Raw genomic sequence first — 25,758 nt, forward strand, 5'->3', positions numbered from 1 at the left:
AGTGGCAGAGCTGGGATTCGAACTCATGACCTCCGACTCCCAAGCCCGGGCTCTTTCCCCTGAGCCACGCTGCTTCTCATAGTAAGCGCTCAATAAATACTATCGAATAATAATAATAGTGGTGGTATTTGTTAAGCGCTTACTAGGGGCAAAGCCCTGTTCTAAGCGCTGGAGGGGATAGAAGGTGATCGGGTCGCTCCACGTGGGGCTCCCGGTCTTCATCCCCATTTTCCAGAGGAGGTCACCGAGGCCCAGAGAAGTGAAGTGACTTGCCCACGGTCACCCAGCGGACAAGGGGCAGAGGCGGGATTCGAACCCATGACCTCTGACTCCCAAGCCCGGCCTCTTTCTACCGAGCCACGCTGTAGCCTCTGCAGAGAGTGAGCGCTCAAGGTGAGCGCGTCATCGAGTCAGAGGTCATGGGTTCGAATCCCGGCTCTGCCCCTTGTCAGCTCTGTGACTGTGGGCAAGGCACTTCACTTCCCCGGGCCTCAGTTCCCTCATCTGTAAAATGGGGGGGGGGGGGAGGACTGTGAGCCTCACGTGGGACGACCTCATCCCCCTGTATCTCCCCCAGCGCTTAGAACAGTGCTCTGCACGTAGTGAGCGCTTAAAAAATACCAACATTATTATTGAGCAGGGATTGTCTCTGTCCGCCGTCGGATTGTACCCTCCAAGCGCTCAGCGCAGTGCTCTGCACGGAGGGAGCTCGAGGCGAGCCCTTCACGGGGCAGGGCTTGCCTCCGTCCCTGGCAGGATCGTCCCCTCCGAGCGCTCAGCGCAGTGCTCTGCAGGGAGGGAGCTCAAAGCGAGCCCATCACGGGGCGGGGATCGTCCCCTCCAAACGTTCAGCGCAGTGCTCTGCACGGAGGGAGCTCGAGGCGAGCCCTTCACGGGGCAGGGCTTGTCTCCGTCCCTGGCAGGATGGTGCCCCGCACAGAGGGAGCGCAAAGTCCTACCGAGCGAGTGGTGCGGGCTGGCGGAGGGAGGGGGGGGGGGGAGGGTTGCGCGTCCCGGTTGCTAAGCGACCGCGAGGCCCAAGGGGCAGCCCGGCCTTGGCCATGGCCAAACTGGTGCTGGCAGGTCAGTGCCTCCCTCGCCCTGCCCTCCACCTCCCCGCCCCCCCCCCCCCCGGACCCTGTGCCTCCCCCCCACTCGGCTGCACTGGCCCCTCGGCCAGGTCCCCTCGCTCCCCTCTTCATCATCATCACCATCATCACCATGTTGGTGTATGCTGGGGGAGACATAGGGGAATCAGGTGGTCCCACGTGGGGCTCGCAGTCTCCATCCCCGTTTTGCAGATGAGGGAACCGAGGCCCAGAGAAGTGAGGTGACTTGCCCGCGGTCACACGGCCGACGAGTGGCAGAGCCGGGATTCGAACTCGGGAGCCCTGACTCCCAAGCCCGGGCTCTTTCCACTGGGCCCCGCGCATCGTCGTCCTCGGGTTGGTATTTGTTCATCCATTCATTCGTCCATTCAACAGTATCTAATAATAATAATAATATTGGTATTTGTGAAGCGCTTACTAGGTGCCGAGCACTGTTCTGAGCGCTGGGGTAGACACAGGGGAATCAGGTGGCCCCACGTGGGGCTCCCAGTCTTCATCCCCATTTTCCAGATGAGGGAACCGAGGCCCGGAGAAGTGAAGTGACCTGCCCACAGTCCCACAGCCGACGAGTGGCAGAGCTGGGATTCGAACTCAGGAGTCCTGACTCCAAAGCCCGTGCCCTTTCCACTGAGCCACGCTGCTTCTCCATTGAGCGCTTACTATGTGCAGAGCACCGGACTGAGCGCTTGGGATGAACAAGTCGGCCACAGATAGGGACGGTCCCTGCCCTTTGACGGGCTCACGGGCCGATCGGGGGAGACGCACGGACGACAACGATGGCGATAAATAGGGTCGAGGGGAAGAACGTCTCGTAAAAACCGGTGGCGACTAAATAGAATCGAGGCGATGGACAATTCATTAACAAAATAAATAGGGGAATGAAAAATATACAGTTAGAGAAGCAGCGTGGCTCCGTGGAAAGAGCCCGGGCTTGGGAGTCGGAGGTCATGAGTTCGAATGCCGGCTCTGCCACTTGTCAGCCGGGTGACCGTGGGCAAACCGCTTGACTTCTCGGTGCCTCAGTTCCCTCCTCTGTAAAATGGGGATGAAGACGGTGAGCCCCACGTGGGACAACCTGATCACCCTGGATCCACCCCAGCGCTTAGGACAGTGCTCGGCACATAGTAAGCGCTTAACAAATACCGACATGATTATTATACAGTTGAGCGGACGAGTACAGTGCTGAGGGGAGGGGAAGGGAGAGGGGGAGGAGCGGAGGGAAAAGGGGAAAAAGAGGGTTTAGCTGCGGAGAGGTGAAGGGGGGGCGGCAGAGGGAGCAGAGGGAGAAGGGGAGCTCGGCCTGGGAAGGGCTTAGGAATAACAATTTTGATATTTGTTATGGACTTTCTATAGGCCAACTAGTATACTAGTGGTGGGGTAGATAGGAAATGATCAGCATAGAGAAGCAGCGTGGCTCAGTGGAAAGAGCCCGGGCTTGGGAGTCAGAGGTCATGAGTTCGAATTCCCGCTCTGCCACTTGTCAGCCGCGGGACTGTGGGCAAGTCACTTCACTTCTCTGGGCCTCCGTTCCCTCATCTGGAAAATGGGGATTAACCGTGAGCCTCGCGTGGGACGACCTGATTAGCGGATCACCCTGTATCTACCCCAGCGCTTAGAACGGTGGTCCGCACATAGTAAGCGCTTAACAAATGCCAACGTTATTATTATTATTAATCCGATCATTTTCAGGGAGAGCAGATTGCCCCTTCTTTGCTAAGGCAGAAATTCTGGCGGACTACTTGCAGAAAAATCTGCCTAACTTCAGGATCCACAAAATTAAACAGCACCCTGATCTCTGGGAGGTAAGAAGGTTTGGTTTGCTGAAAATTGTCGCGCTCAAATTTCTTTACAAATGCTCGCAGCCGTGCTTTTAATAGCGATGCTATACAATCATTTAAAACTAAGATAAATACTCGGAGTCCGCCCGGGGAATGTAGTTTTTTTGGGGGGGGGGGGGGGGGGGTTAAATGCATTTGTTAAATGCTTACTGTTTGTAAAGCACTGTTCTAGGTGCTGGGGTGCATTCATTCATTCAGTAGTATTTATTGAGCGCTTACTATGTGCAGAGCACTGGACTGAGCGCTTGGAGTGGACAAATCGGCAGCAGAGAGAGACGGTCCCTGCCCTTTGACGGGCTTTCGGTCTAATCGGGGGAGACGGACGGACGAGAACGATGGCAATAAATAGAATCAAGAGCAATAAATAGAATCAAGTACATACATCAGGCTGGACGTAGCCTCTTTCCCCCATGGGACTCGCAGTCTCAGTTGGAGGGAGGAGGATTTAATCCTGTGGCTGACCTGATTATCTTACACCTAGCCAACCGTTAGCACAGTGTTTGGTATGTAGTAAAAGCTTAACAAATACCATTATTTATTATCATTATTATTATTCTCACACATAAGGGACTAGCCTTTCCATTTAAAAATCAGCACCGATAATAATAATAATAGTAATATTGGTATTTGTTAATAATAATAATGTTGGTATTTGTTAAGCGCTTACTATGTGCAGAGCACTGTTCTAAACGCTGGGGGGATACGAGGTGATCGGGTTGTCCTGATGCCTAGATTGTATGGAAGCTCAACCTAATAAGGATAAAGGCTCAATAAATACCAATGACCGATTGAAAAGCAGCGAGGCCTAGTGGGAATAATAACTGTGGTATTTGTTAAGCGCTTACTAGATGCCAGGCACTGTGCTAAGTGCTGGGGTGGAGATAAGCGAATGGGGTTGGACACAGTCCCTGGCCCATGTGGGGCTCACAGTCTCAATCCCCATTTTGCAGATGAGGTGACTGAGGCCCAGAGAAGTGAAGTGGCTCGCCCGAGATCACACAACAGACAAGTGGCGGAGCCGGGATTAGAACCCATGACCTCCTGACTCCCAGGCCTGTGCTCTAGCCACTACAACATGCGGTTTCCCCAGGACTAGGAATCAGAAGACCTCGGTCCCGATCCCGACTCTCCCACTTGCTTGTCATGTCACCTTGGGCAGATCACTTACCTTCTCTGTGCTTCACAGATTCCTCACGTGGAAATGAATTATTTGTTCGCCCCCTTAGACCTAGCGCCATGTGGGACAAGAACTGTGCCTGATCTGACTGCACTGTATATGACACTTAATAAGCATTTAACAGATACCGTTATGATTATAATCGTCGTTATTATTGTTTCTACTACCGGAGCATGCCGTATCTGTAATCGATTTATTTTTATTTATATTAATGTCTGTCTCTCCCCCTCCGGTAGACCGTAAGCTGGTGGTGGGGAGGGAATGTGTCGGTTTATTATAGTATCGTTCTCTCCCAAGCGCTTAGTACAGTGCTCTGCACACGGTACAGTAGATACGATCGAACGGATGAATGAAAATAATAATAATATGAAGATCTGGGTACTTTGTTAAATGCTGTTATATTCCAAGCACTGAACTACAAACTAGGGTAAGTAGAAGAATGACCAGATCCCCCGTGGGGCTCAGTGTCTGAGGAGGAGCGAGGACAGGTATTGAGTTCCCATTTTGCAGATGAGGGAACTGAGGCACAGAGAAATTAAAGACCTGCCCAAGTTAGGCAGTAGGCATGTGGTGGAGCCGAGATGAGAGTCCAGGTCCTCCCATTTCCACGTCCGTACTCTTTCCGCTAGGTCAGATGCTGCTTCCCTAAAATCGGAACTTTCTTTGATCTCTCTGTTTCTAGCGGTGGCTGAAAGACTTATGTACAAAGAATCGGTGGAGCCACAAACTCTCACCAATAATTTGGAGAGAACTTTTGGACCGAGGAGGGAAGGGTCAGCTTTTGGGAGGATTGAACGAGTTCCTAGAATATTCCCAGGTAATGAATGCGTTTGTCCTTGATATACCAAGCAATCCTACGGTTCAATTCTCCCTCTTCGAAAATCTCTTTTCCTTATTTTCTTCATCCCGATTTCTCCTCTTTCAGGATAAATGTAAAATTCCCCACGTCGGGCCTTGGGCCGCATTTTTTAAAATTCTCCTTTGACTCTTCTCGATATGTAGCTTTACTACGGCATCTCCTCAGACATGACCAGTGAGGAGATGCAGCTGATCGCTGAGGAGAATCTTCAGTCTCACATTGAAGTGGAGCTGGAGAGAGAAGAGCGCGAAAGTCTCATTAACCCTTTACAGGTCTGGATTTGCAGGTAGGAGATTATTTACTACAGTGCTGATGAGGCAGTATTAATTCCACAGTGACACTATAACAATTCCAGATGTCTGCTTTACACTCTTACAAAAATAACGCGATTTGCTGGGTAGTTGGAAGAGACTTTTCCTTCCCTGCCTTTTTATTCCGTGGTGTTCGTTAGGTGCTTACTATGTGCCAGGTACTGTACTAAGTGCTGGGGTAGATACAAGATAATTGGGTTGGGCACAGTAAGTGCTCGGTAGATTTACACTAATCGTGCTAATCACGGTCTTAATCCCCATTTTACAGATGATGTAATTGAGGCATAGAGAAGTGAAGTGACTTCCCCAAGGTCACACAGCAGACAAGTGGCAGAATGAGGATTAGAACCCAGATCCTTCTGCCCCCCCAGGCCCCTGCTCTTTCCACTCGGCCACACTGCTCGTCTTCCTGCCTTTCCTTCTCTGTTTCTCTTCTTAAATAATAATAATCATCATTAGGGTATTTGTTAAGCGCTAATATGTGCACAGCACAGTACTAAGCGCCGGGTTGGATCGGACACCGTCTCTCTCTCATGTGGGGCTCACCGTCTCAATCCCCATTTTCCAGATGAGGTAACTGAGGCACAGAGAAGTGAAGTGACTTGCCTAAGGTCATCACCACAGACTCCCAGTCCCGTGCTCTATCCACTACGCCATGCGGCTTCTTTTCACCCCTGTCTTTTCTCTTTCTGTGCCTTCCTTTTGGGTTATATCTGCTCCTTTTGTGACTTCTTACTGCTCTTTTCCAATTCAATTCAGTGTTCCTCTAGTAACAGGAATAATAGTGTTAGTAGGACTGTCAACTCACTATTATATGATATTCTCCCAAATGCTTAGTTCAGTGCTCTGCACACAGTAAGTGCTCAATAAATCCTCCAACAGGCGTTCCGAGCTCCTCTTTTCCCTCTACTCCCTCTGCCATCCCACCTTTACCTCTCCGCAGCTAAACCCTCATTTTCCCCTTTTCCCTCCGCTCCTCCACCTCTCCCTTCCCATCCCCACAGCACCGTACTCGTCCGCTCGACTGTACATATTTTCGTTACCCTATTTATTTTGTTAATGAATTGTACATCGCCTCGATTCTATTTAGTCGCCATCGGTTTTTACGAGACGTTCTTCCCCTCGACTCTGTTTATCGCCATCGTTCTCGTCCGTCCGTCTCCCCCGATCAGACCGTGAGCCCGTCAAACGGCGGGGACTGTCTCTATCTGTTGCCGACTTGTTCATTCCAAGCGCTTAGTACAGTGCTCTGCACATAGTAAGCGCTCAATAAATACTATTGAATGAATGAAATACCATTGACTGATTGATGAGTAAGAGTATTTTCTGAGATCCCCCTCAGAGAAATGCGTTGAATTAAGCATTTTCCCTTCCCTTGAGAATCCCGATTTCTTCCCCTCTTCATTCTTCTAAACTCCCCACCGTCCATCCCCTGTTCTCATTTCCACCATTTTCTTCTTTCCTCCAACAATCAGTCAATCGATCAACCGTATTTATTGACTGCTTATTGGGAGTCAGAAGGATCTGGGTTCTAATCCCGGTTCCGCCACTTGTGCGCTGTGTGACCTTGGGCGAGTCACTTCACTTCTCTGTGCCTCAGTTACCTCATCTGAAAAATGGGAATTAAAATTGTAAGCCCCGTGTGGGTCTTGGACTGCGTCCAACCCGATTGGCTTGTATCTATCCCAGCACTTAGTACAGTGCCTGGGGCATAGTAAGCCCTTAACAAATACCATAAAAAAATAAAATCAAAACTGTCTGCCTACCTTCATCCCCCTAAACCCAAGCAAGGTCAGGAAGTTCTACTCCTTTGGGTATGGATTTTTAATCTCTGAAGAGATTTTACTTAAGACCATATAAATTAATAGTTGTTGAAATTAAAACATTAAACAGTAGCCTCCCTTATGACACAGAGCACTGCTCCTTGCGTACTGACTGTCAGTTCACTGAATTCATTTTCACTGAAATGGTGTCCTTAAATCCGCCTGTTTTTTGTTTAGGAAAAAGGGAAGCATTTTTTTTCTCAGTTTTATGACTATTTGTACTAGGCCAACTAAGAAATCCAGATTCTTGCTGAATTTCTATTTGTCCTCCATATAAGCCAGGAAGCAAAGAGTCCATCAACTAGACTGTTTCAGTGACTTTATATTCCCAGTCCCTCGTGGCATACCGTGGCAAAAAGATGTGAAAATTGAGCTCATTTTTTTCCCCAGACTATTTCATCATTTTGTTTCTGAGAGTGTCCAGTATAAATCTGTCCCTTTAGTCATTTAATCCAGTATTAACTTTTATAGAATTGGCCTGAGAGCCTTTGACAGCATTTATGATCGTTTGAGTCATTTCATTTCAGAGAGCGAGGACTCTTTCTGTCATTTATAGACAAGTGGTTAAATGTATTATTTTGAAATTGCTAGTATGAGAACTAGGAGTCAAAATTGCTGTTTTCGTTTTTGTTTTTTTACCTACAACAAGCACACAATATCTGATTTCTCTGTGGCTGTGTTTCCCTAGCTGTAAAACGAGTGAAACAGTCCCATAACTTCAAAATGGTGGAGAGAATAAATGTTTTAGAACCATGTCACCTCCTCTTCGGTGTAAAAGGACAAGTAAATTGCTTGTGGTTAGGGAACTGGTCTACCCACGCTGTTTTACTGTACCCTTCCCAAGCGCTCAGTACAGCGCTCCGTACCCAGTAAGCGCTCAATAAATACAATCGAGTGATTTTCATCCTCTCTAATATAAATCAGGGCATCTGCTCTCGCATGCTACATTTTGATTCCCATCCTGGCGAGCGGAGAAGTGTTTGGGATGGAGACGGAGATAAGCATCCACCTCCTAGACAGCCACCGGTACCGCAGAATTCTCGAGGGACTCGTCATCGCCGCTCAGGACTTGGCGGCCCCCCTTCTCCGAAACATCTCCAAGCACACCGACTTCGAGAGGGCCTTCTTCGAAGCCGACGTGATCGTCCTCCTCGACGACACCTTGGAAAAGGAGGTCCTGTCACTGGAACATTGCCTCAGAGGGGAGATGATGAAGTGTAGGAGATACGGGTCCCTGATCGAGAAGAACGCCAACCGTGAAGTGAAAGTCATCGTGGCGGGAAGGACCTTTGTGAACCTAAAGACGTTATCGATCGTGAAGTACGCCCCTTCCATCAGGCAGGAGAATGTGATCGCTGTGGCCATGTTACTGGAAAACAAAGCCAAAGCGCTCCTGGCCAGAAAGCTGCGAATAGCATCCTCAGGTGAGTCTGTCGGGATTTGCCCGAGTGCGAAAAGGATTCCAAGCAGCTTGGAGGGAGCAGAAGTTGACCGGGGCATATTTTTAGTAGGTGTTTAGAGCAAGCGAAAAGATCCGCTTCTTAGGATGTGACCTGAGGTACACCGAACTTTGAAAACATCCAACTATTTTGTGCATATTCATTCAGTCGTATTTACTGAGCGCTTATTGTCGGCAGAGCACTGTTCTTAGCGCTTGGAAAGTACAACATGGCAACAAATAGAGACAATCCCTACCCAATAACGGGCTCACAGTCTAGAAATATGTGCCTGTTTATGTACGTGTGTGCAAGCATGTGTGATGAGATTGAGGTTATTCATTCAGTCATATTTATTGAGCGCTTACTGTGTGCAAAGCACTGTACTAAGTGCTTGGGAGAATACAGTAAAACGACAGACACATTCCTGCTCACAACAAGCTCACGGTCAGGTATTGATGAGGACAGACAAGTCCGTTGTTACCGATCTGTACATTCCAAGCGCTTAGTACGGTGCTCTGCACATAGTAAGCGCTCAATAAATACTATTGAATGAGTGAATGAATAAAAGCAGGCTCAACCTCATCCCTGAAAGGTGGGAGAGGTAGATATTTATAATCTGTGGTAGGCCTGGTCTTCTTTCACACCAACAACAGATTCCAGTTAAGTATGGCTCCAGTTTTCATAACTGAAGACAGGGTGAGACTGAAATTGATGACAGGGGAAGGGCGCTGTTGAAGCATGATTTAGAAAAACAAGATAGATGAATAATAATAATAACGGTATTTGTTAAAACGCTTACTATGTGCCAAGCACTGTTCTAAACGCTGGAGGAGATACAAAGTAATCAATTTGTCCCCTCTGGGGCTCACAGTCTTAATCCTCATTTTCCAGATGAGGGAACTGAGGCACAGAGAAGTTAAGTGACTTTCCCAAGGTCACACAACAGACAAGTGGCAGAGCCGGGATTAGAACCCACGACCTCTGACTCCCAAGCCCATGCTCTTGCCACTAAGCCACACTGCTTCTGATGAATGCAAAATGGAGACTGAAAACAAGATGGAGCAAGGCTGGTTAAGAGTTGGCTTCCACATTAGTAAATGTCATCGTTATGATGCAAAACTAGTAGTTCAGTATGGTAACCTCCTATACATATTTGATATGACAATTTTTATTTTATTTTAAGTAGCTCTTATGATTTGCATATTAACTCCGGTCTGCTATACTGTCCTGGAACAATGCTATTTTAATATTTTGTTTTACACTTCCATTTTCATGGAAAGATTGTGAAGTAGGAGACAGCAAAGGGAACAATACTTACAGTCAAAAAAGGTAAATGCTTCCCAGGTTACTGACATTTTTATAGGTTAGTCATAGAAACAAGTTGTGCAGTAAATACAGTTGACTGTTTAAAAATTAGGAAAGACGATCATATATTCTTCTTAAAAAACAACGGGAGACACATTTTTATCTTATTTTTCTTTGCTATTCGGGCAGCTTTGGCATCCATTAATCAGCGGTATTTATCGAGCACTTACTGGGTACAGAACACTAAGCACTTGGGAGGGTGTAGATAGTACAATAGAGTAGGTAGGCCCAATCCCTGCCCACAAGGAAGTTACAGACCCTAGAAGATCAACTAAAGAAAAATAAGTCAAAAAGATAAATATGATGAATCTCCTCCACCCTTAAATGTCCTTTTCTGAATTTACAAACAGGAGTAATCATAATAATAATAATATAGTACTTGTTAAGCGCTTACTATGTGCCAAGCACTGTTCTAAGGGCTGGGGGGGGTGGGGAATACAAGGTAATCAGGTTGTCCCAGGTGGGGCTCATAGTCTTAATCCCCATTTTACAGATGAGGTAACTGAGGCCCAGAGAAGTGAAGTGACTTGCCCAAAGTCACACAGCTGACAAATGGCAGAGCCGGGATTAGAACCCATGACCTCTGACTCCCAAGCCTGTGCTCTTTCCACTGAGCCATGCTGCTTCTCAAAATATGAGATGATAAGGCTTCATCCAGCTCTGGTTCACGTGGCCGTAGGGACGTCCGACGGGTGCAGAGCACTGTACTAAGTGCTTGGGAGAATACAGTGTGACAAGAGACGGACACATTCCTGCCCAAAACAAGCTCCCAGGCAGGTACTGATGAGGACAGACAAGTCCGTTGCCTTCAAAGCGGTCTCAACCTCATCCCTGAAAGGTGGGAGAGGTAGGTATTTATAATCTGTGGTAGGCCTGGTCTTCTTTCACACCGACGACAGAATCCAATTAAGTGTGGCTTAATTTGACAGGGTGGTCTAATGGATAGAGCAGAGAACTGAGAATCTGGAGACCAGGTTCGAGTCTCAGCTTCACCACTGGCCTATTGTGTGACCGTGAGCAAATCACTTGGACTTTCTGGACCTCAGTTTCCTCACCTTTAAAATGGGGATCACGTAATCGCGATCCCTGTGTAGGACAGAGGCTGTGCCTGAGCTCATAACCTCAGGTCTGCCCCAGGGTTTAGCACATAGCAAGCGCTGAGGTAATGCCCATGTTAACGACAGTAATAGTAATGTTATTCTAAGCCATCCTAACTGGCACACAGCAGCCTTTGACCACAGCTTATCTTCTGCCGCCAAAGCAGCCATATTTTGCACCACCGTTTCTTATCCCTGTCATTTCCCCCGTATTCCTCTTCCTCTTGATAAATGATTTAGGCACCAGGAGGGTTGCAGTAAAGTGACACAGTCACAAACAACATGGCCGAGTGGCTAGAGCAGGGGCCTAGGGGTCAGAAGGATCTGGGTTCTAATCCCAGCTCAGCCCCCTGTATGACCTTGGACAAGGCACTTAATAGTATTTGATTGAGTGCTTACTATGTGCAGAGCACTGTTCTAAGCACCTGGGAGAGTACAGTACAACAGAATTAGCAGACATGTTTCTTGCCCTTAATGAGATTACTTAATAATAGTACTTATTTAAGCACATGGCTCAGTGGAAAGAGCCCGGGCTTGGAAGTCAGAGGTCAAGGGGTCGATTCCCGACTCTGCCACTTGTCAGCTGTGTGCCTGTGGGCAAGTCACTTCACTTCTCTGTGCCTCAGTTCCCTCGTCTGTAAAATGGGGATTAAGACTGTGAGCCTCACGTGGGATGACCTGATTATCCGGTATCTCCCCCAGCGCTTAGAACAGTGCTCGGCACATAGTAAGCGCTTAACGAATACCAACGTTATTATGTGCCGAGCACTGTTCTAGGCAGTAGTTACTAGTTAATCAGGTTGGACGCAGCCTCTGTCCCTTATGCGGCTCACACTCTTAATCCCCATTTTACAGATGAGGTAACTGAGGCCAAGAGAAGAGAATTTTCAAGTTAGGTAGACTTACTGGTGTGTAAAGCTGTATTACTTGTCAAATTAGCAAGTGTCCATTTTCGCACAAAGGTCGTTGAATTCTGGGTGCTTGTGCTCTACGGTAATATTCAATCGTATTTATTGAGTGCTCACTGTGTGCAGAGCACTGTCCCAAGTGCTGGTTTTTATTCATTCAATAGTATTTATTGAGCGCTTACTATGTGCAGAGAGCTGTACTAAGCGCTTGGAATGGACAGATCGGTAACAGATACAGTCCCTGCCCTTTGACGGGCTTATAGTCTAATTTTTACCGTCTTGGATGGGTGATCTGAGATCTCTGGGGGAGAATTGTAAATGACTGATTGAAATTTGTTTTGGGTCTCTAGGTAGCAGTTTTCAGCACAACTGTAAACCAGTTTTCAGGTAGTTTTCAGTGTATTCTCTATTTCGGTGTAAAGCATTATGCTTGTTAATGGTTTTCTTCTGCTCCTTGGCAGGGATCAAAGACGTTATAGTTTGGGGAAATATCACCGGCAGCAACTATATTGACTTGAGGAAAGCAAAGCTCTACAGATATGACAGTGCTATTTGGGGCCCTCCTAACTATTCTCGGCCTCTCTTGGGCATGATCTATGACAGGTAAAACATATTTTGTTTTATATTTTGTATAGGAATTACACTAACCCTATGGAGTAAATCGAGGTCAAAATCAGCCGTAGTACAGAAAGCTTGCCGTTTGCGAAAACGGAATGGGACTCTCGTTGCTAACCCACAGATCCATTAAAATAGAGCCAGAGGATGCTATCATTTGTTTGTGATTCCAGTCGATCCATTGCGAAGGGCTAGAATTCAGGATGGTATGTTATCTCCTGCCAGTTTTACTCTCCCTGCTTCAAAATACTACTACTACACGGTGTCCTAAATCTTCTTTTTGTTCTTGCAGTGAATGGATAAATAAGGAATTTATAGCTGAGCTAAATGTGCTGAATTCCAGTCAAAATCGCTCTCAAGCCATTTCACCTGCTCACAGTATAGCCACTACTTTGAAGTATTGGTATCAAGATTCACCTCCAGGGGAGATCGTGTCTTTAGGGGTAATGAGTGACGGTAAAACTTGCTTTTTTTAAACCTCAGAACTTTGTAGATGCCTCGTTTACATGTTTTCACCACAGAGTGTCTCGAGATTTAATTAGTATCTGTCCAGGGAAATACATTAAAAAAAAAAAACCCTCAAATTTTTCTTTGGGTTCTGTAATTGAGTGAGATTTTTTGAAAAATGACAGGTACAAAGCCAATCCTCCCTGCTCATTAGATGATGATAACACTAGTCATTATGACATTTATAAAGCAGTCACTATTTGCCGAGCACTGTGCTAAACACTTGCATAGATGAGAGATAGCCAGACTGAACACAGTCCCTATCCTACCTGGGGCTCACAATCCAAGAGGGGGGCCTAGATTGTGTCTTCTGACTCATTAAATTTCTCAGTTCTTTAGGGAATTTTAATATCATTTTGAACTATATCCACCAGTATGTCATCGCAGAATAAAGCAATTTCAAAGTAACCATGAAAACGTTGCATTAAACAAGCCCGTCACTTCTAATAATTCCTGGGAAATTTGTTATACACTTGGAGACTCATTAATTTTTTCCCTGCCATTAAAATTTCATTTAGTAGTATCCTGAAGCTCACTTTTCAAATTCTGAATCTAACTCCTAGAGTGTAACTAATTTACTGGCTGACTCTGAAGGATCGTAACATTATTTATTATTATTAAACCAGACACGCAAAGCTATCGAAATCTGCACGGTCCCTGGCCTGCGTACCCTCAGTTAAAGTACCACAGATAAAGTCGGGGCCATTTTCAACATTTAGCTGTGCCAAGCGCGGCAAATAAACCTGAGCCCTACAAGGGTCAGAGTCTGGGTCTATCCCTCCTCTATATTCTTTCCCAGGATTTAGTACAGTGCTCTGCACACAGTAAGCCCTTAATAAATACTATTTCTCTACTCCAACTGCCATCCCTCCCATTCTGAAAGACACCATTACATTAAGAGGCAGAAGTTGCAATGTAATAATAATAATAATAATTGTGGTGTTTGTTAAGCGCTCACTATGTGCCAGGCACCGTCCTAAGCGCTGCCGTAGTTACGGGCAAATGGGATTGGACACAGTCCCTGTCCCCTGTGGGGCTCACAGCCTCCATCCCCATTTTCCAGATGAGGGAACGGGAGCACAGAGAAGCGAAGTGACTTGCCCAAGGTTACACAGCAGACAAGTGGCAGAGCCGGGATTAGAACCCATGACCTTCCGACTCCCAGGCCCGGGCTCTATCCAGTACACCAGGCTGCCTCTCTGATGTGATTATGTCATGCAGATGTCTCTCGAACCTCTGATTTGAGAAGCAGCGGGGCTCAGTGGAAAGAGCCCGGGCTTGGGAGTCAGAGTAGTTTGAATCCTACCTCAGCCACTTGTCAGCTGTGTGACTGTGGACAAGTCACTTCACTTCTCTGTGCCTCAGTTACCTCATCTGTAAAATGGGGATTAACTGTGAGCCTCACGTGGAACAACCTGATTACCCTGCATCTACCCCAGCGCTTAGAACAGTGCTTTGCACGTAGGAAGCGCTTAACAAAAACCAACGTTATTATTATTATTATTGTTTGTCCCCTTCCCCGCCTTGTCTCAGCCATTTTGCTCCCCTCCTCGGTCCCTCTTCACAGGGGCGCTGCTTCCTCAATTGCCTCCCTTGCTTACCGCCCGAAGCCGGTCGGGGATAAAGTGTCTTGGCTTTGAAATAAGCAGCGCAGTACTAAGTGGGAATATTTTAGAGCTGTAATAAGTAAAAGGGAAAGTGTCACTGCAATGATAATTATGGCCTTTTTATACTCAAGCTCTCTATGAAACATGGGTTTTTAGTACATCTGAATGGTAGAGAATGGAGGCAAAGAGGCAGAAGTGCTTTGCACGGAAGCATAATTCTGGGCCCTCCAAATCCCGTCGGTATACAGAATAATGAAGTCTGGGTTCCCCGAGGTAACTTTCTTAGGGATGGCATATTTACCAAGTGTGAGACCAAATATTTTAAACTCGGTAGTTTAATTTACGATAGATTGCATTATGCTCTACAAGTGCATTTTTATAGCTGTCAAATACGCCATTACCTCGGCTTTAACGATGATGAAGTAGGGAGACTTCGTTCCGCTACCAACAATTCCTCTACGACTCTGGAGGTGTCATCAGGGGTTTTCATTATTTTGATAGTGTTTCAACGTTGAATTGAAATCTTGGGAGGAGAGTGACTTCCTAGCATGGCCCAGTGGAAAGAGCACGAGTCTGGAAGTCAGAGGACCTGGGTTCTAATCCCAGATCTGCTACATGCCTGCTTTGCGACCTTGCGCAAGCCACTCGCTTCCTTGTGCCTTAGTTACCTCATTTGTAAATGGGGATTCAACACCTGTTCCTTCTTAAATTGTGAGTCCTTTGTGGGAAAAGGATCATGTCTAACCTAATTGTCTATCTTCCCCATATATATATATATATATATATATATATATATATCTATCTTATATCTTGGGAAGCAGCGTGGCTCAGTGGAAAGAGCCTGGGCTTTGGAGTCAGAGGTCATGGGTTCGACACCCGGCTCTGCCACTTGTCAGCTGTGTGACTGTGGGCAAGTCACTTCACTTCTCTGGGCCTCAGTTACCTCATCTGGAAAATGGGGATTAACTGTGAGCCTCACGTGGGATGACCCGATTACCCTGTATCTCCCCCAGTGCTTAGAACAGTGCTCAGCACATAGTAAGTGCTTAACAAATACCAACATTATTATCATTATTACAATATGTCCCTTTCTGTTTTCCTTTGGCAAATCCATACAAAAAGAGAAAGGTGAATAATCGGGAATTACTATGTGTGTAATTACTCTTTGTTTTGGGGGTGGGTGGGTTGGGGGGATTTTTCCTACATTCAGGGCAGTTTGGTGTTCCTGAGGGGATCGTCTTTTCTATGCCTGTGAAATTCCAGAATGGGAAATGGGTTGTCCTCACAGACTTAGAAGATGTTGAAATAAATGAAGAAACAATGAAGGTTCTCGTCAGTGACCTAATTCAGGTAGGTGCAGGTTCTTAGGTATTCTTTGATGAGTTCGTTGCCAACTTAAGCCATTAGATAGAAGAAAAACAGAAATAGAGAAAGTGCATGACCCTAATCTCAGTCATATAGGAATCCCAATATGACTTTTCCAGTATCCTCACATGATTTCCTCACTGTCAATATCCAAACGTGATTTCCTCAAAGACCTCATGTGATGGTCTCATTTTTATTAAAAGGTAATATTCTCTGTACTCTATATGGGGTATTCAAAGAGACCTAAAAGTGAAAATTTCTAAAAAATGGAAATAATGCATAAAAGGATAAGTACTAAACCAAATGTAAAAAAAAAAAAAAATTGGTCAAAAGAAAGTCTTTTGCAGACCCAACAAAAGCAGAGATCTGTAGGGATTCAGCGGGTGGGAGATCAACTTTAGGCAATAGGAGTTATCAGGGAGTGAAGCATGCAGCTTGGGTTGCAGGAGGAAATCAGTGAGGTAAAATAGGAGGGGGTGAGATTATTGAGTACTGTCGTTCAGGACCGGACTTCGCACTGAGTAAATGGAATCATCATGACTTAGTGGATAGGGCGTGGGCGTGGAAATCAGATGGGCCTGGGTTCTAATGCCGGATCTGCCACATGTCTGCTGTGTGACCTTGGACAAGTCACTCACTTCTCTGGGTCTCAATTACCTCCTCTGTAAAATGAGGGATTGAGAGTGTCAGCCCTATGTGGGACAGGGACTGTGTCCGACCTGATTAATTTGTATCTACCCCAGAGTTTAGAACAGTGCTTGGCACATAGTAGGTGCTTAACAAGTGCCATAATCATTATTATTAGAATGGGGAAATTCTTATGGATTCCTGCTGTTAAAGAAGGTAAACACTGTCCCAAGTATTTTCCGAAATCAGGATGAGGTCATAGTAATGGAGCTAGCTAGTCAATGAGATATTCAGGTACATCACTCTCCCCATCCACCAAGCCCTACAAAAAATCACGTCTCCTCCAGGAAGCCTTCCCTGACTAATCTCTCCAGCCTACTTGTCTCCCTACTATATCACCTATGTATTTGAGTCCTCACTTCCCAATCACCTTGTTACACACCCAACCCCCAGTTCTTATGTACATAGTTTAAACTTGGTTGCATCCCCGCCACTTGGCCTAATGGAAAGAGCACGAGCCTTGAGAGTCAGAGGACCTGGGTTCTTATCCTGGCTCTGCCACTTACTTGTTGCGTGACCTTGGGCAAGACAGTTAACTTCTCTGGGCCTTGGTTTCCTCAACTGTAAAATAGGGACTCGATGCCTGTTCTCTCTCCCACTTAGACTGAGAGCCCCATAAGGGGCAGGGACTCTTACCAACATAATATTAATAATAATAATAGTATTTGTTCAACTCTTACTACGCATCAGTGCACTAGTAAGCACTGGGGTGGATACAAGTAAATTAGGTTGGACACAGTTCCTGTCCCACATGGGGCTTATAGTCTTAATCCCTGTTTCACAGATGAGGTAACGGAGGCAGAGAGAAGTTAAGTAATTTGCCCAAGGTCACACAGCAGTCAAGTGGCAGAGCCAGGATTAGAACCCAGGTCCTTCTGTCTCGCAGGCCCATGCTCTGTCCTTTAGGCCATGCTGCTTCCCTAAGTAGGATTATCATGTATCTACCTCGGCTTTTGGAACAGTGCTTGACATCTAGTGAACTCTTAATAAATATCATTATTATTATTATTATTATTAATATCAGTGCCCATCCCCCTCCCAAGCATTTAGTACAGTGCTCTGCATAGACTAAGTGCTTCATAAATGAGATTAATTGGATTGCCTACATATTGCTTGTATCATCCAGGTAAGATACTCTCAAGGATGTTGGATACATATGGGCAAGGACAAGTGTATTCTCCAATTATCCTTAGTAGAGTTTAATTCTGAGCTCGTACATTTATTGGGTTTCAGAGTTGGTCCTGATGACCGAGACCCAGGTAGGTCTTTGAATGTCTTCCAAGCAAGACATGCCCTCTCAGCGGCTTGGAACTCTAAACCCCAGGACATGTAAATGATGTGGCGACGCACTTGTCTAAAGTTCAGTATCCAGAGAGGTATTCCTCTCTGTTCGATATAGCATGGTCAGCCAAGGGGGAAAAACTTGTGGCTGGCTTGGTGATTAGGTGAGCTGTGTCCATTTTGATTTTCCGACTGAGGCAGAGTATGAATTCACTTGAATCGATCAATAAATCGTCTTTATGGAGTACTTACTGTGTGCCGAGCACTGCACGAAGCGCTTGGGACAGAACACAATATAATGAATTTGGTAAACGTATCCCCTGCCCACAGTGAGCTTACAGTTTAAGACAATAAGCCCCATTTTGTAAGCTTCCTTCTTTGAGATCAACAGTTGGAATTTGTGCCTCATTCACTGTAAACCCGTCGATTAGACCGTAAGCCCGTCAAAGGGCAGGGACTGTCTCCATCTGTTGCCGACTTGTTCATCCCAAGTGCTTAGTACAGTGCTCTGCACATAGTAAGCGCTCAATAAATACTATTGAATGAATGAACTTATAGAAGCTTTAAATTTACACAATTTATCACCACCCTTTCTTTCTCCGACCTTCCTAGCCGCAGTTAGGTAATATCTACTTTGAGGGCCGGTGAATGTAGGAAATTCAGAATTAAGCTTTCCTGAGTTGACTCAAGCACAGACTTTATCTTTGACCATTCAACTTCAACAATTCTGAGCGCAAAATGCCCTGCCATCTGGGATTTCCCACTGTGATGGAATTTTTTAAGCGCTCACTCCCTGCCAAGCACCGTGTTAAACACTGGGATTAAAAGACGATAATCAGACAAGACCAAATTCCTGTCCCACACTGGCTCACAATCTAAGAATGGGGGAGCCGGTATCTTATCCCCATTTTAGAAATGAGGAAACTGAAGCTCAAGGGCGTTAAGTGGCCTCACCCAAGGGTTACCCATCAAGCCAGTGACAATGCTGAGATTAAAACCTGGGCCCGCTAACTCTCAGTTTTCAGCTGTCATTAGTTGATTCAGGAAGTTTGACCACATCCTGACCATGGAAAGTGCAAAACTAGGGAAGGGCTTGCTTTACTTCATGACAAATACTGTTAACTGGATCTCAAGTGTCAACCACTCCTAATATTTTGCATTCCCCAAATCATATGTGTATTCCTCTATACAAAACTGGAAATGGATATGAGACAATACTCTCTCCTAACACCCATCATGTAGTCACTATCCTGATCTATGATAAAAAAAAAAGTCAGGAAAAAACTTGTTCCATTTAGAATATATTCTGATGTAATTTTGTTGGTAATTGTATTAGTAAAGCATCACCTGAGGTACAATTAACCCCCTTTCCTCCTCCTGTCCCCCTTTTTTTTTCAGGAGAAACTAGTAGCATTTGGAGAAGCATCAAAATATCAACCATATATTCCAGGTAAGATCTTCATTGAAATATTGTGATGTTGATGATGATGACGATGGCATTTGTTAAGTGCTTACTATGTGCCAAGCACTGTTCTAAGCACTGGATGTTAGAGTAACTATGGAGCATTTGTAATTGTAATATTTGTTAAGCAGTTACTATGTGTCAAGCACTGTAGTAAGTGTTGGGGTAGATACAAGTTAATCAGGTCCAACATGATCCAACACATGGGGGGAGAACAAGTATTGAAACCCCATTTGGCAGATGAGGGAATTGAGGCACAGAGAAGTGAAATGATTTGCCCAAGGTCACACAGCAGGTACCTAGCAAAACCAAGATTAGAACCCAGGTCCTCTGAGTCCCAGCCCATGCTCTTTCCACTGGGCTACGCTGCTTCCACTTGGGCTGTGAATATTTAAAATACTAGGTTCTTCTTCCTTCAAGGTTACAACATTTGAAATTTAATTGCTCCTAGATTATGAACCATTAAACTTCTTAAATTCAATAGCTGCTTGTCAAAAGCTTACTCAGGGAAAAAAAAGCATCTCAATGTCTCAGAACAAATCCATCCATACAGTCAGTCGTATTTATTGAGTGCTTACTGTGTGCAGAGCACTGTACTAAGCATTTGGGAGAGCACGACCCAGCAACAAACAGACACAGTCCCCGCCCACAACGAGCTTACAGTCTTAAGAGAGCCAGCCCTGCTGAGGGACAGTCCCGGTGGAAAGAACTCGGCTCCTCATGGCAGAGAGGATCAAAATTCACCTGGGAAGATTGTTTCTTTGGGTGGCTCCACTGAGTACGTGCAGACCCCCCGGCCTCCCCTCCTAAACATCTTTCCTGGTGGCCTTGGGTCCTTTTCTTTATAATAATAATAATAATAATAATGTTGGTTCCTGCCCCTCCCGCTTGAGTTAGCTCTCTTCCCTCACCATGCTTTGAGAGACTCGGGAGTTGTTGCCCCTTCTATTCTGACTCTGATAATAATGATAATATTCGTTAAGCGCTTACTTTATGCCAAGCACTATACGTGCTGGGGTGGATACAAGCAAATCGAGTTGGACACAGTCCCTGTACCATGAGGGGTTCACGGTCTCAACCCCCATGTTACGGATGAGGAAAATGAGGCCCAGAGAAGTGAAGTGACTTGCCCAAGGTCACCCAGCAGAGAGATGGCGGAACTTGGATGAGAATCCATGATCTTCTGACTCCCAAGCCCGTGGTCTATCCACTACTCCATGCTGCAGCGGTGGTATTTCTTAGCCCTCAAGTGAACTGAAAGAGCCCCAAAGTGGGCTTAGAGAGGGCTAAGGCAGCTGATCATGACGAGGATTTAACATTTGTTAAGTGCTTAACTATGTGCCAAGCACCATACCAAGCGCTGGGGTAGGCACAAAAGAATCAAGTTTGGACACAGTCCCTGTCCCACCTGGGGCTTCACAGTTCAAGGGGGAGGGAGAACAGGTAATAATAATAATAATCATATTTGTTAAGCACTTACTGTGTGCCAAGCACTGTTCTAAGCGCTACATCCAGTTGTGAGCACCAGGTTTCCAGTGTCCTCCCCAACTCCCACATCAGCTGGGTCACAGACCCAGTTCAGGGTGACCTAAAGCCACTGGCCAAGTGGAGCAGCGTAGAAATCTTCAGAGACCAGGGGAACGGAGCGTGAGGGGTGGGAGAGGAGAGGGCAAGTGACAGTAGCAAGATGGGAAAAAGCAGCGAGGGGGGTCGAGGGGGAGAAGGAAGACTCGGTTGCCCTCAGCCTGTCAAAACCCATCACTTATTTAGGTGGGTTGATTGGATCTTTTGACTATATTGCACTCCCAACAAATTAAATTTAGCCGTTCCTTTTTCCACAATGTGCCATCTTGTTGGCATAGCAGGCATTAATGGGGGAATAGAAACGGGTGAAGGTTTAAACTTAGAAGTGTGCGCTGTAACTTGTGAAGAAACAGATGATTAGTTCAGATGTCTGCTTAAGCCTTTCGGTTCATTTATATTTTTACTTTAGTTGTACCTCCTCCAGCTTCACCCCAAACTCAAGAATCCCAGGAAGAAAAGGTCCCTCCTGATGGTATGTTTGCTGAAAAAAAAATCACTCTTCTCATTCAAAGTAGTAAATTTATTTTTGTTAAAAGGAATATACAGGTCTGATTCCCACTTGAAAATGGGAGTTCACACTTCCATTTTTCCTAATCCTTGCAATTCCCGGAATGAGAAAATATACATAATGGGCTTTGAGTTGCTCAGAAATACACTGGGCAAATTATTAACATTATTATTACTGCCTTCGTTATGCGACATTTGTCAACCAATATGTAGATTATTTTGCAGTAACTAATAAATAAGCTATCATCCTAAAGTATCTTTGTTTTTTAATTATATTTTAGAAACCGACAATAAGGACCAGTTCTTTCCTAGCGAATATCAATCGGAGATCCTCGAAGGAGAAAGAAGTTCACTGTACTCAGAGAGTAGGACAACACATTCCTAACAAAATATACCTCATGTGTAGATCTCATAGTTAGGGATTTTTGTCGAAAGAACGCCTAGAAACAGTGCATCAAAATCCTTTTTAATGTGGGGAATGTGTGTCTACGGTATATGCTCACTGATCAGGCCCACAGAAAAAGGAGCGATGCAGAAGAGCAATCAAACAAGGGTATTTAATGAGCGCTCACTCTGTGCAGACACTGTAGTAGCATTTAGGAGAATACAGTATAAGTAGAGACAATCTCTGCCCTCAAAGAGTTTACAATCTAGTGGACAATCTAGAGCAATCATGTAGGTCTGAAAAACATCAATCGATCTAACCCCAACCATCACCAACTAATTGTCCAAGATTCCTTCCCTCCCGTGGCTTCGTGGAAAGAGCGCGGGCTTGGGAGTCAGAGGAGATGGGTTCTAATCCCGGCTCTGACAAGTGTCTGCTGAGTGACCTTGGGCAAGCCACTTAACTTCTCTGTGCCTCAGTTACCTCATCTGGAAAATGGGGATGAAGACTGTGAGCCCTATGTGGGACAGTCTGATTACCATGTATCTACCCCAGCGCTTAGAACAGTGCTTGACACGTAGTAAGTGCCTATCGAATACCATTTTATATATATTCTCTTGCCTCCCCCCACACTCCAATCTCCAGGACCAACATTTCTGAAGCACCTTTCTTCTCCTCTTCTGGTTTGCTGAGCACACTCATGGCCAAAAACCTGTACGGTCTGGGAACATTTTTTTGGTAGAAAACAAATGCTGCTCACGTATTGTAATGTAAATTGGTATGCACATTTGGAAATGTGGTTCCCAGACTTCCTATGAAAGAGATTTGGAAAAACCCTAACCCACCAGCTACCTTTATGTTTGCCTGCCTGTCGCGTCCTGATTTGGTGGGGCAGAAATTCAGGGCTTCCTTCAATTCTCCCTTGGAGAACTCATTGGCTCCTATGGCTTCAATTACCATCTCTACATGGATGATTCTCCAATCTATATCTTCGGCCTCAATGTCTCTCCTTCTCTGCTATCTTGCCTCTCCTCCTTCCTTTAGGACATCTCTATTTGGACGCCCCACCAACACCTTAAACTTGACAGGTCCAAAACAGACCTCTTTATCTTTCTATCCAAGCTCTTTCCTCCTCCTGAATTTCCCATCACTGTAGACAACAACAGTATCGTCCCTTTCTTACAAGCCTGTAATCTTAGCACTCCTCCCTCTCACACGACACACATATTCACTCACCAAATCCTGTCAATTCTACCTTCAGAGCCTACCTCTTCCTCTCCATCCAAACTGTTACCACACTGCTCCAAACACGTAACATATCCCACCTCAAGTACTGCATCGGCCCTCTCGCTGACCGTCCATCTCAACCCTCTCGTGCCGTTCTGCTTCTTGGATAAATTTTCTAAAAAAACCCAAAAACATTCTACGTATAGGTTGCCAAACCTCAAAAACCTCCAGTGGTTGCCCATTCATCTTTGCATGAAACAGAAACTCCTTCTCATCACCTCAGCTACAACTCAGCTTACACACTTTGCTCCTCTAACACCCACCCACTCACGGCACCTCGATTTCTTCTCTATCACCACTGGCCCCACGCTCACGTCCTCCCTCTGGCCGGGAACTTCCAACCCCTTCATATCTGACAGACTACCTCTCTCCCCTTCGTCAAAGCCCTATCGAAATCACATCTCTACCAAGAAGCTTTGAGAAGTAGCTTAGCCTAGGGGAGAAAGCACGGGCCTGGGTTCCAGAGGCACCTGGGTTCTAATTCTGGCTCTGCCGCTTGCTTGCTGTGTTACCTTTGGCAAGTCACTCAACTTCTCTAGGCCTGTCACCCGTCACCCGGGGATGAGTTGGGGAATTGGCACTGTGAGAGTGAGAGACCGGGATCAGAAAAGCTGAGTTTGTATAAAATTTATTCCACGTGGTGAATTGAACTTCCCCTTTGGGAAGAAGGTATTTATTATTCCAGTGACCCTTCACCCATCACTTGCCTCTGTTCTGAAATTCCCTCTCTCTTCATATCCCACAGAGCATCACTCTCCCCACCGTCAAAGCCTTATTAATAATAATGATGGTATTTGTCAAGTGCTTATTATGTGCCAAGCACGGTTCTAAGCACTGGGGTAGATACAAGGTAATCAGGTTGTCTCACGTGGGGCTCACAGTCTTAATCCCCATTTTACAGATGAGAGAGTAACTGAGAGATAGAGAAGTTAAGTGGCTTGCCCAAGGTCACACAGCAGACAAGTGGCAGGGCCAGGATTAGAACCCATGTCCTCTGACTCCCAAGCCCAGGCTCTTTCCAGTGAGCCACGCTGCTTCTCACTGCTTATTAAAAGCACGCCTCCTCCAAGAGGCTTACCCCAAGTGTGCCCTCATTTCCTCTCCTCCCTTCGTGTTGCCTCGGTCTTGTATCTTCATCCTTTATCCGCCCCTCCCTCAGCCCCTCAGCCTTTAAAGTGTAAGTTCACTGTGGACAGGGAATGTGTCTGCTAATTCTCTCGTACTCTCCCAAGTGTTTAGTACGGTGCTCTGCACAGAGTAAGCACTCAATAAATATGATTGGTTGATTAGGCAGGGAAGCTTGGCCTAGGGAGGTTGGGGATGATCCTATTGTTTTATTATTATTATTATCATTGTTATATTGTACTCTCCCAATTGCTTAGTACGGTGCTCGGCATATAGTAAGCACTCTCTAAATACGACTGAATGAACCAAGAGGGGAACAAGGGGGAGGGCTGGGAGCAGAGAAGGAGTCAGTCTCTACGAGGTACCTGACCAAATCTGGAATGGGGGTGGGTGTAGGGGGAGGTTCACAGTGGGGCTAGAAAGGGGTTACTGAGCGCCACGTCTGCTGAACTATGTCATGTACATTCAGTGGACCAGCATGGGCCCAGATGCCTTTGTAGGAGAAAGCCATTGGAGCTCAGTGAAGAGAAGGAAGAACAAAGCAAGAGCCCAGAGAGAAACCTAAATGTGACACATTCATCTCTAAATCTTCCCATTCGTTCTTTCACAGATACTGAATCTGACCCCTTGGATCTGTTGACTGAATGAAAGACCGATTCTTGGAACGACTTTTGCTAGCCTGATGAAGTTTTTAATTAACTGGGTTTTGAAGACTGTAAGTAACAGGGTTAACCGATGTTGGCAGTAAGGATTTGTCGACGGCAATGTGTTTTTTTTTTTTCCTGGCGAGTCCACCTGATAATGATTCTCAAGGTTTGTTTCAGAGTAGTTCCATGAAATTCGTGTTTTTGGACAAAACGTGCCTATCTTAAAACAACAATAAAATTCATTTTATGGTATAACCGTATATTGAAATAAAACATTTGAATTTTCAGTTTCAGAAGATGACCAGGATCCCCAAAATATAAGGAAGTTGATGCTAGGCCTACTTTAGAATTCCAATTAACCATGCATCACTCAATCAATCGATCATTTTTATTGAGCGCTCACTGTGTGCTGAGCACTCTCTGTATTAATGTCAGTATTTGTTAAGCGCTTACTGTGTGTCAAGCAGTGTTCTAAGCACTAGAGTAGATTCAAGCTAACCAAGTTAGACGTAGTCCCTGTCCCACACTCTTTTTTTTTTTTTTGGCATTTGTTAAGCACTTGCTTTGTGCCAAGCACATACTTAGCACTGGGGTAGGTACCAGCTAATCAGGTTGGACAAAATCCATGTCCCATATGGGACTCAGAGTCTTAATCCCCATTTTTCAGGCCAATTTCCCCACTTAATAATAATAATGGTATTTGTTAAGCGCTTACTATGAACAGAGCACTGTTCTAAGCGCTGGGGTAGAAACAGGATAATCAGGTTTCACGA

The 25,758-nt window shown here is 45.7% G+C and overlaps 1 protein-coding gene across 1 annotated transcript; it reads left to right on the forward strand.

Annotated features, from left to right (window-relative positions):
• Positions 1–1,042: 1,042 nt before the first annotated feature.
• Positions 1,043–25,276, forward strand: MDH1B (malate dehydrogenase 1B). The gene is made up of 12 exons (XM_029068415.2): positions 1,043–1,083; positions 2,799–2,911; positions 4,807–4,941; positions 5,127–5,269; positions 8,042–8,541; positions 12,388–12,529; positions 12,834–12,997; positions 15,866–16,005; positions 19,387–19,438; positions 21,444–21,506; positions 21,823–21,906; positions 24,949–25,276. The coding sequence occupies exons 1-12, from the start codon at positions 1,062–1,064 to the stop codon at positions 24,984–24,986; spliced, it is 1,596 nt and encodes a 531-aa protein (XP_028924248.1). The 5' UTR covers positions 1,043–1,061; the 3' UTR covers positions 24,987–25,276.
• Positions 25,277–25,758: the final 482 nt, after the last annotated feature.

Source organism: Ornithorhynchus anatinus, chromosome 7, assembly GCF_004115215.2.
Source record: "Ornithorhynchus anatinus isolate Pmale09 chromosome 7, mOrnAna1.pri.v4, whole genome shotgun sequence".
Taxonomy (NCBI): Eukaryota; Metazoa; Chordata; class Mammalia; order Monotremata; family Ornithorhynchidae; genus Ornithorhynchus; species Ornithorhynchus anatinus.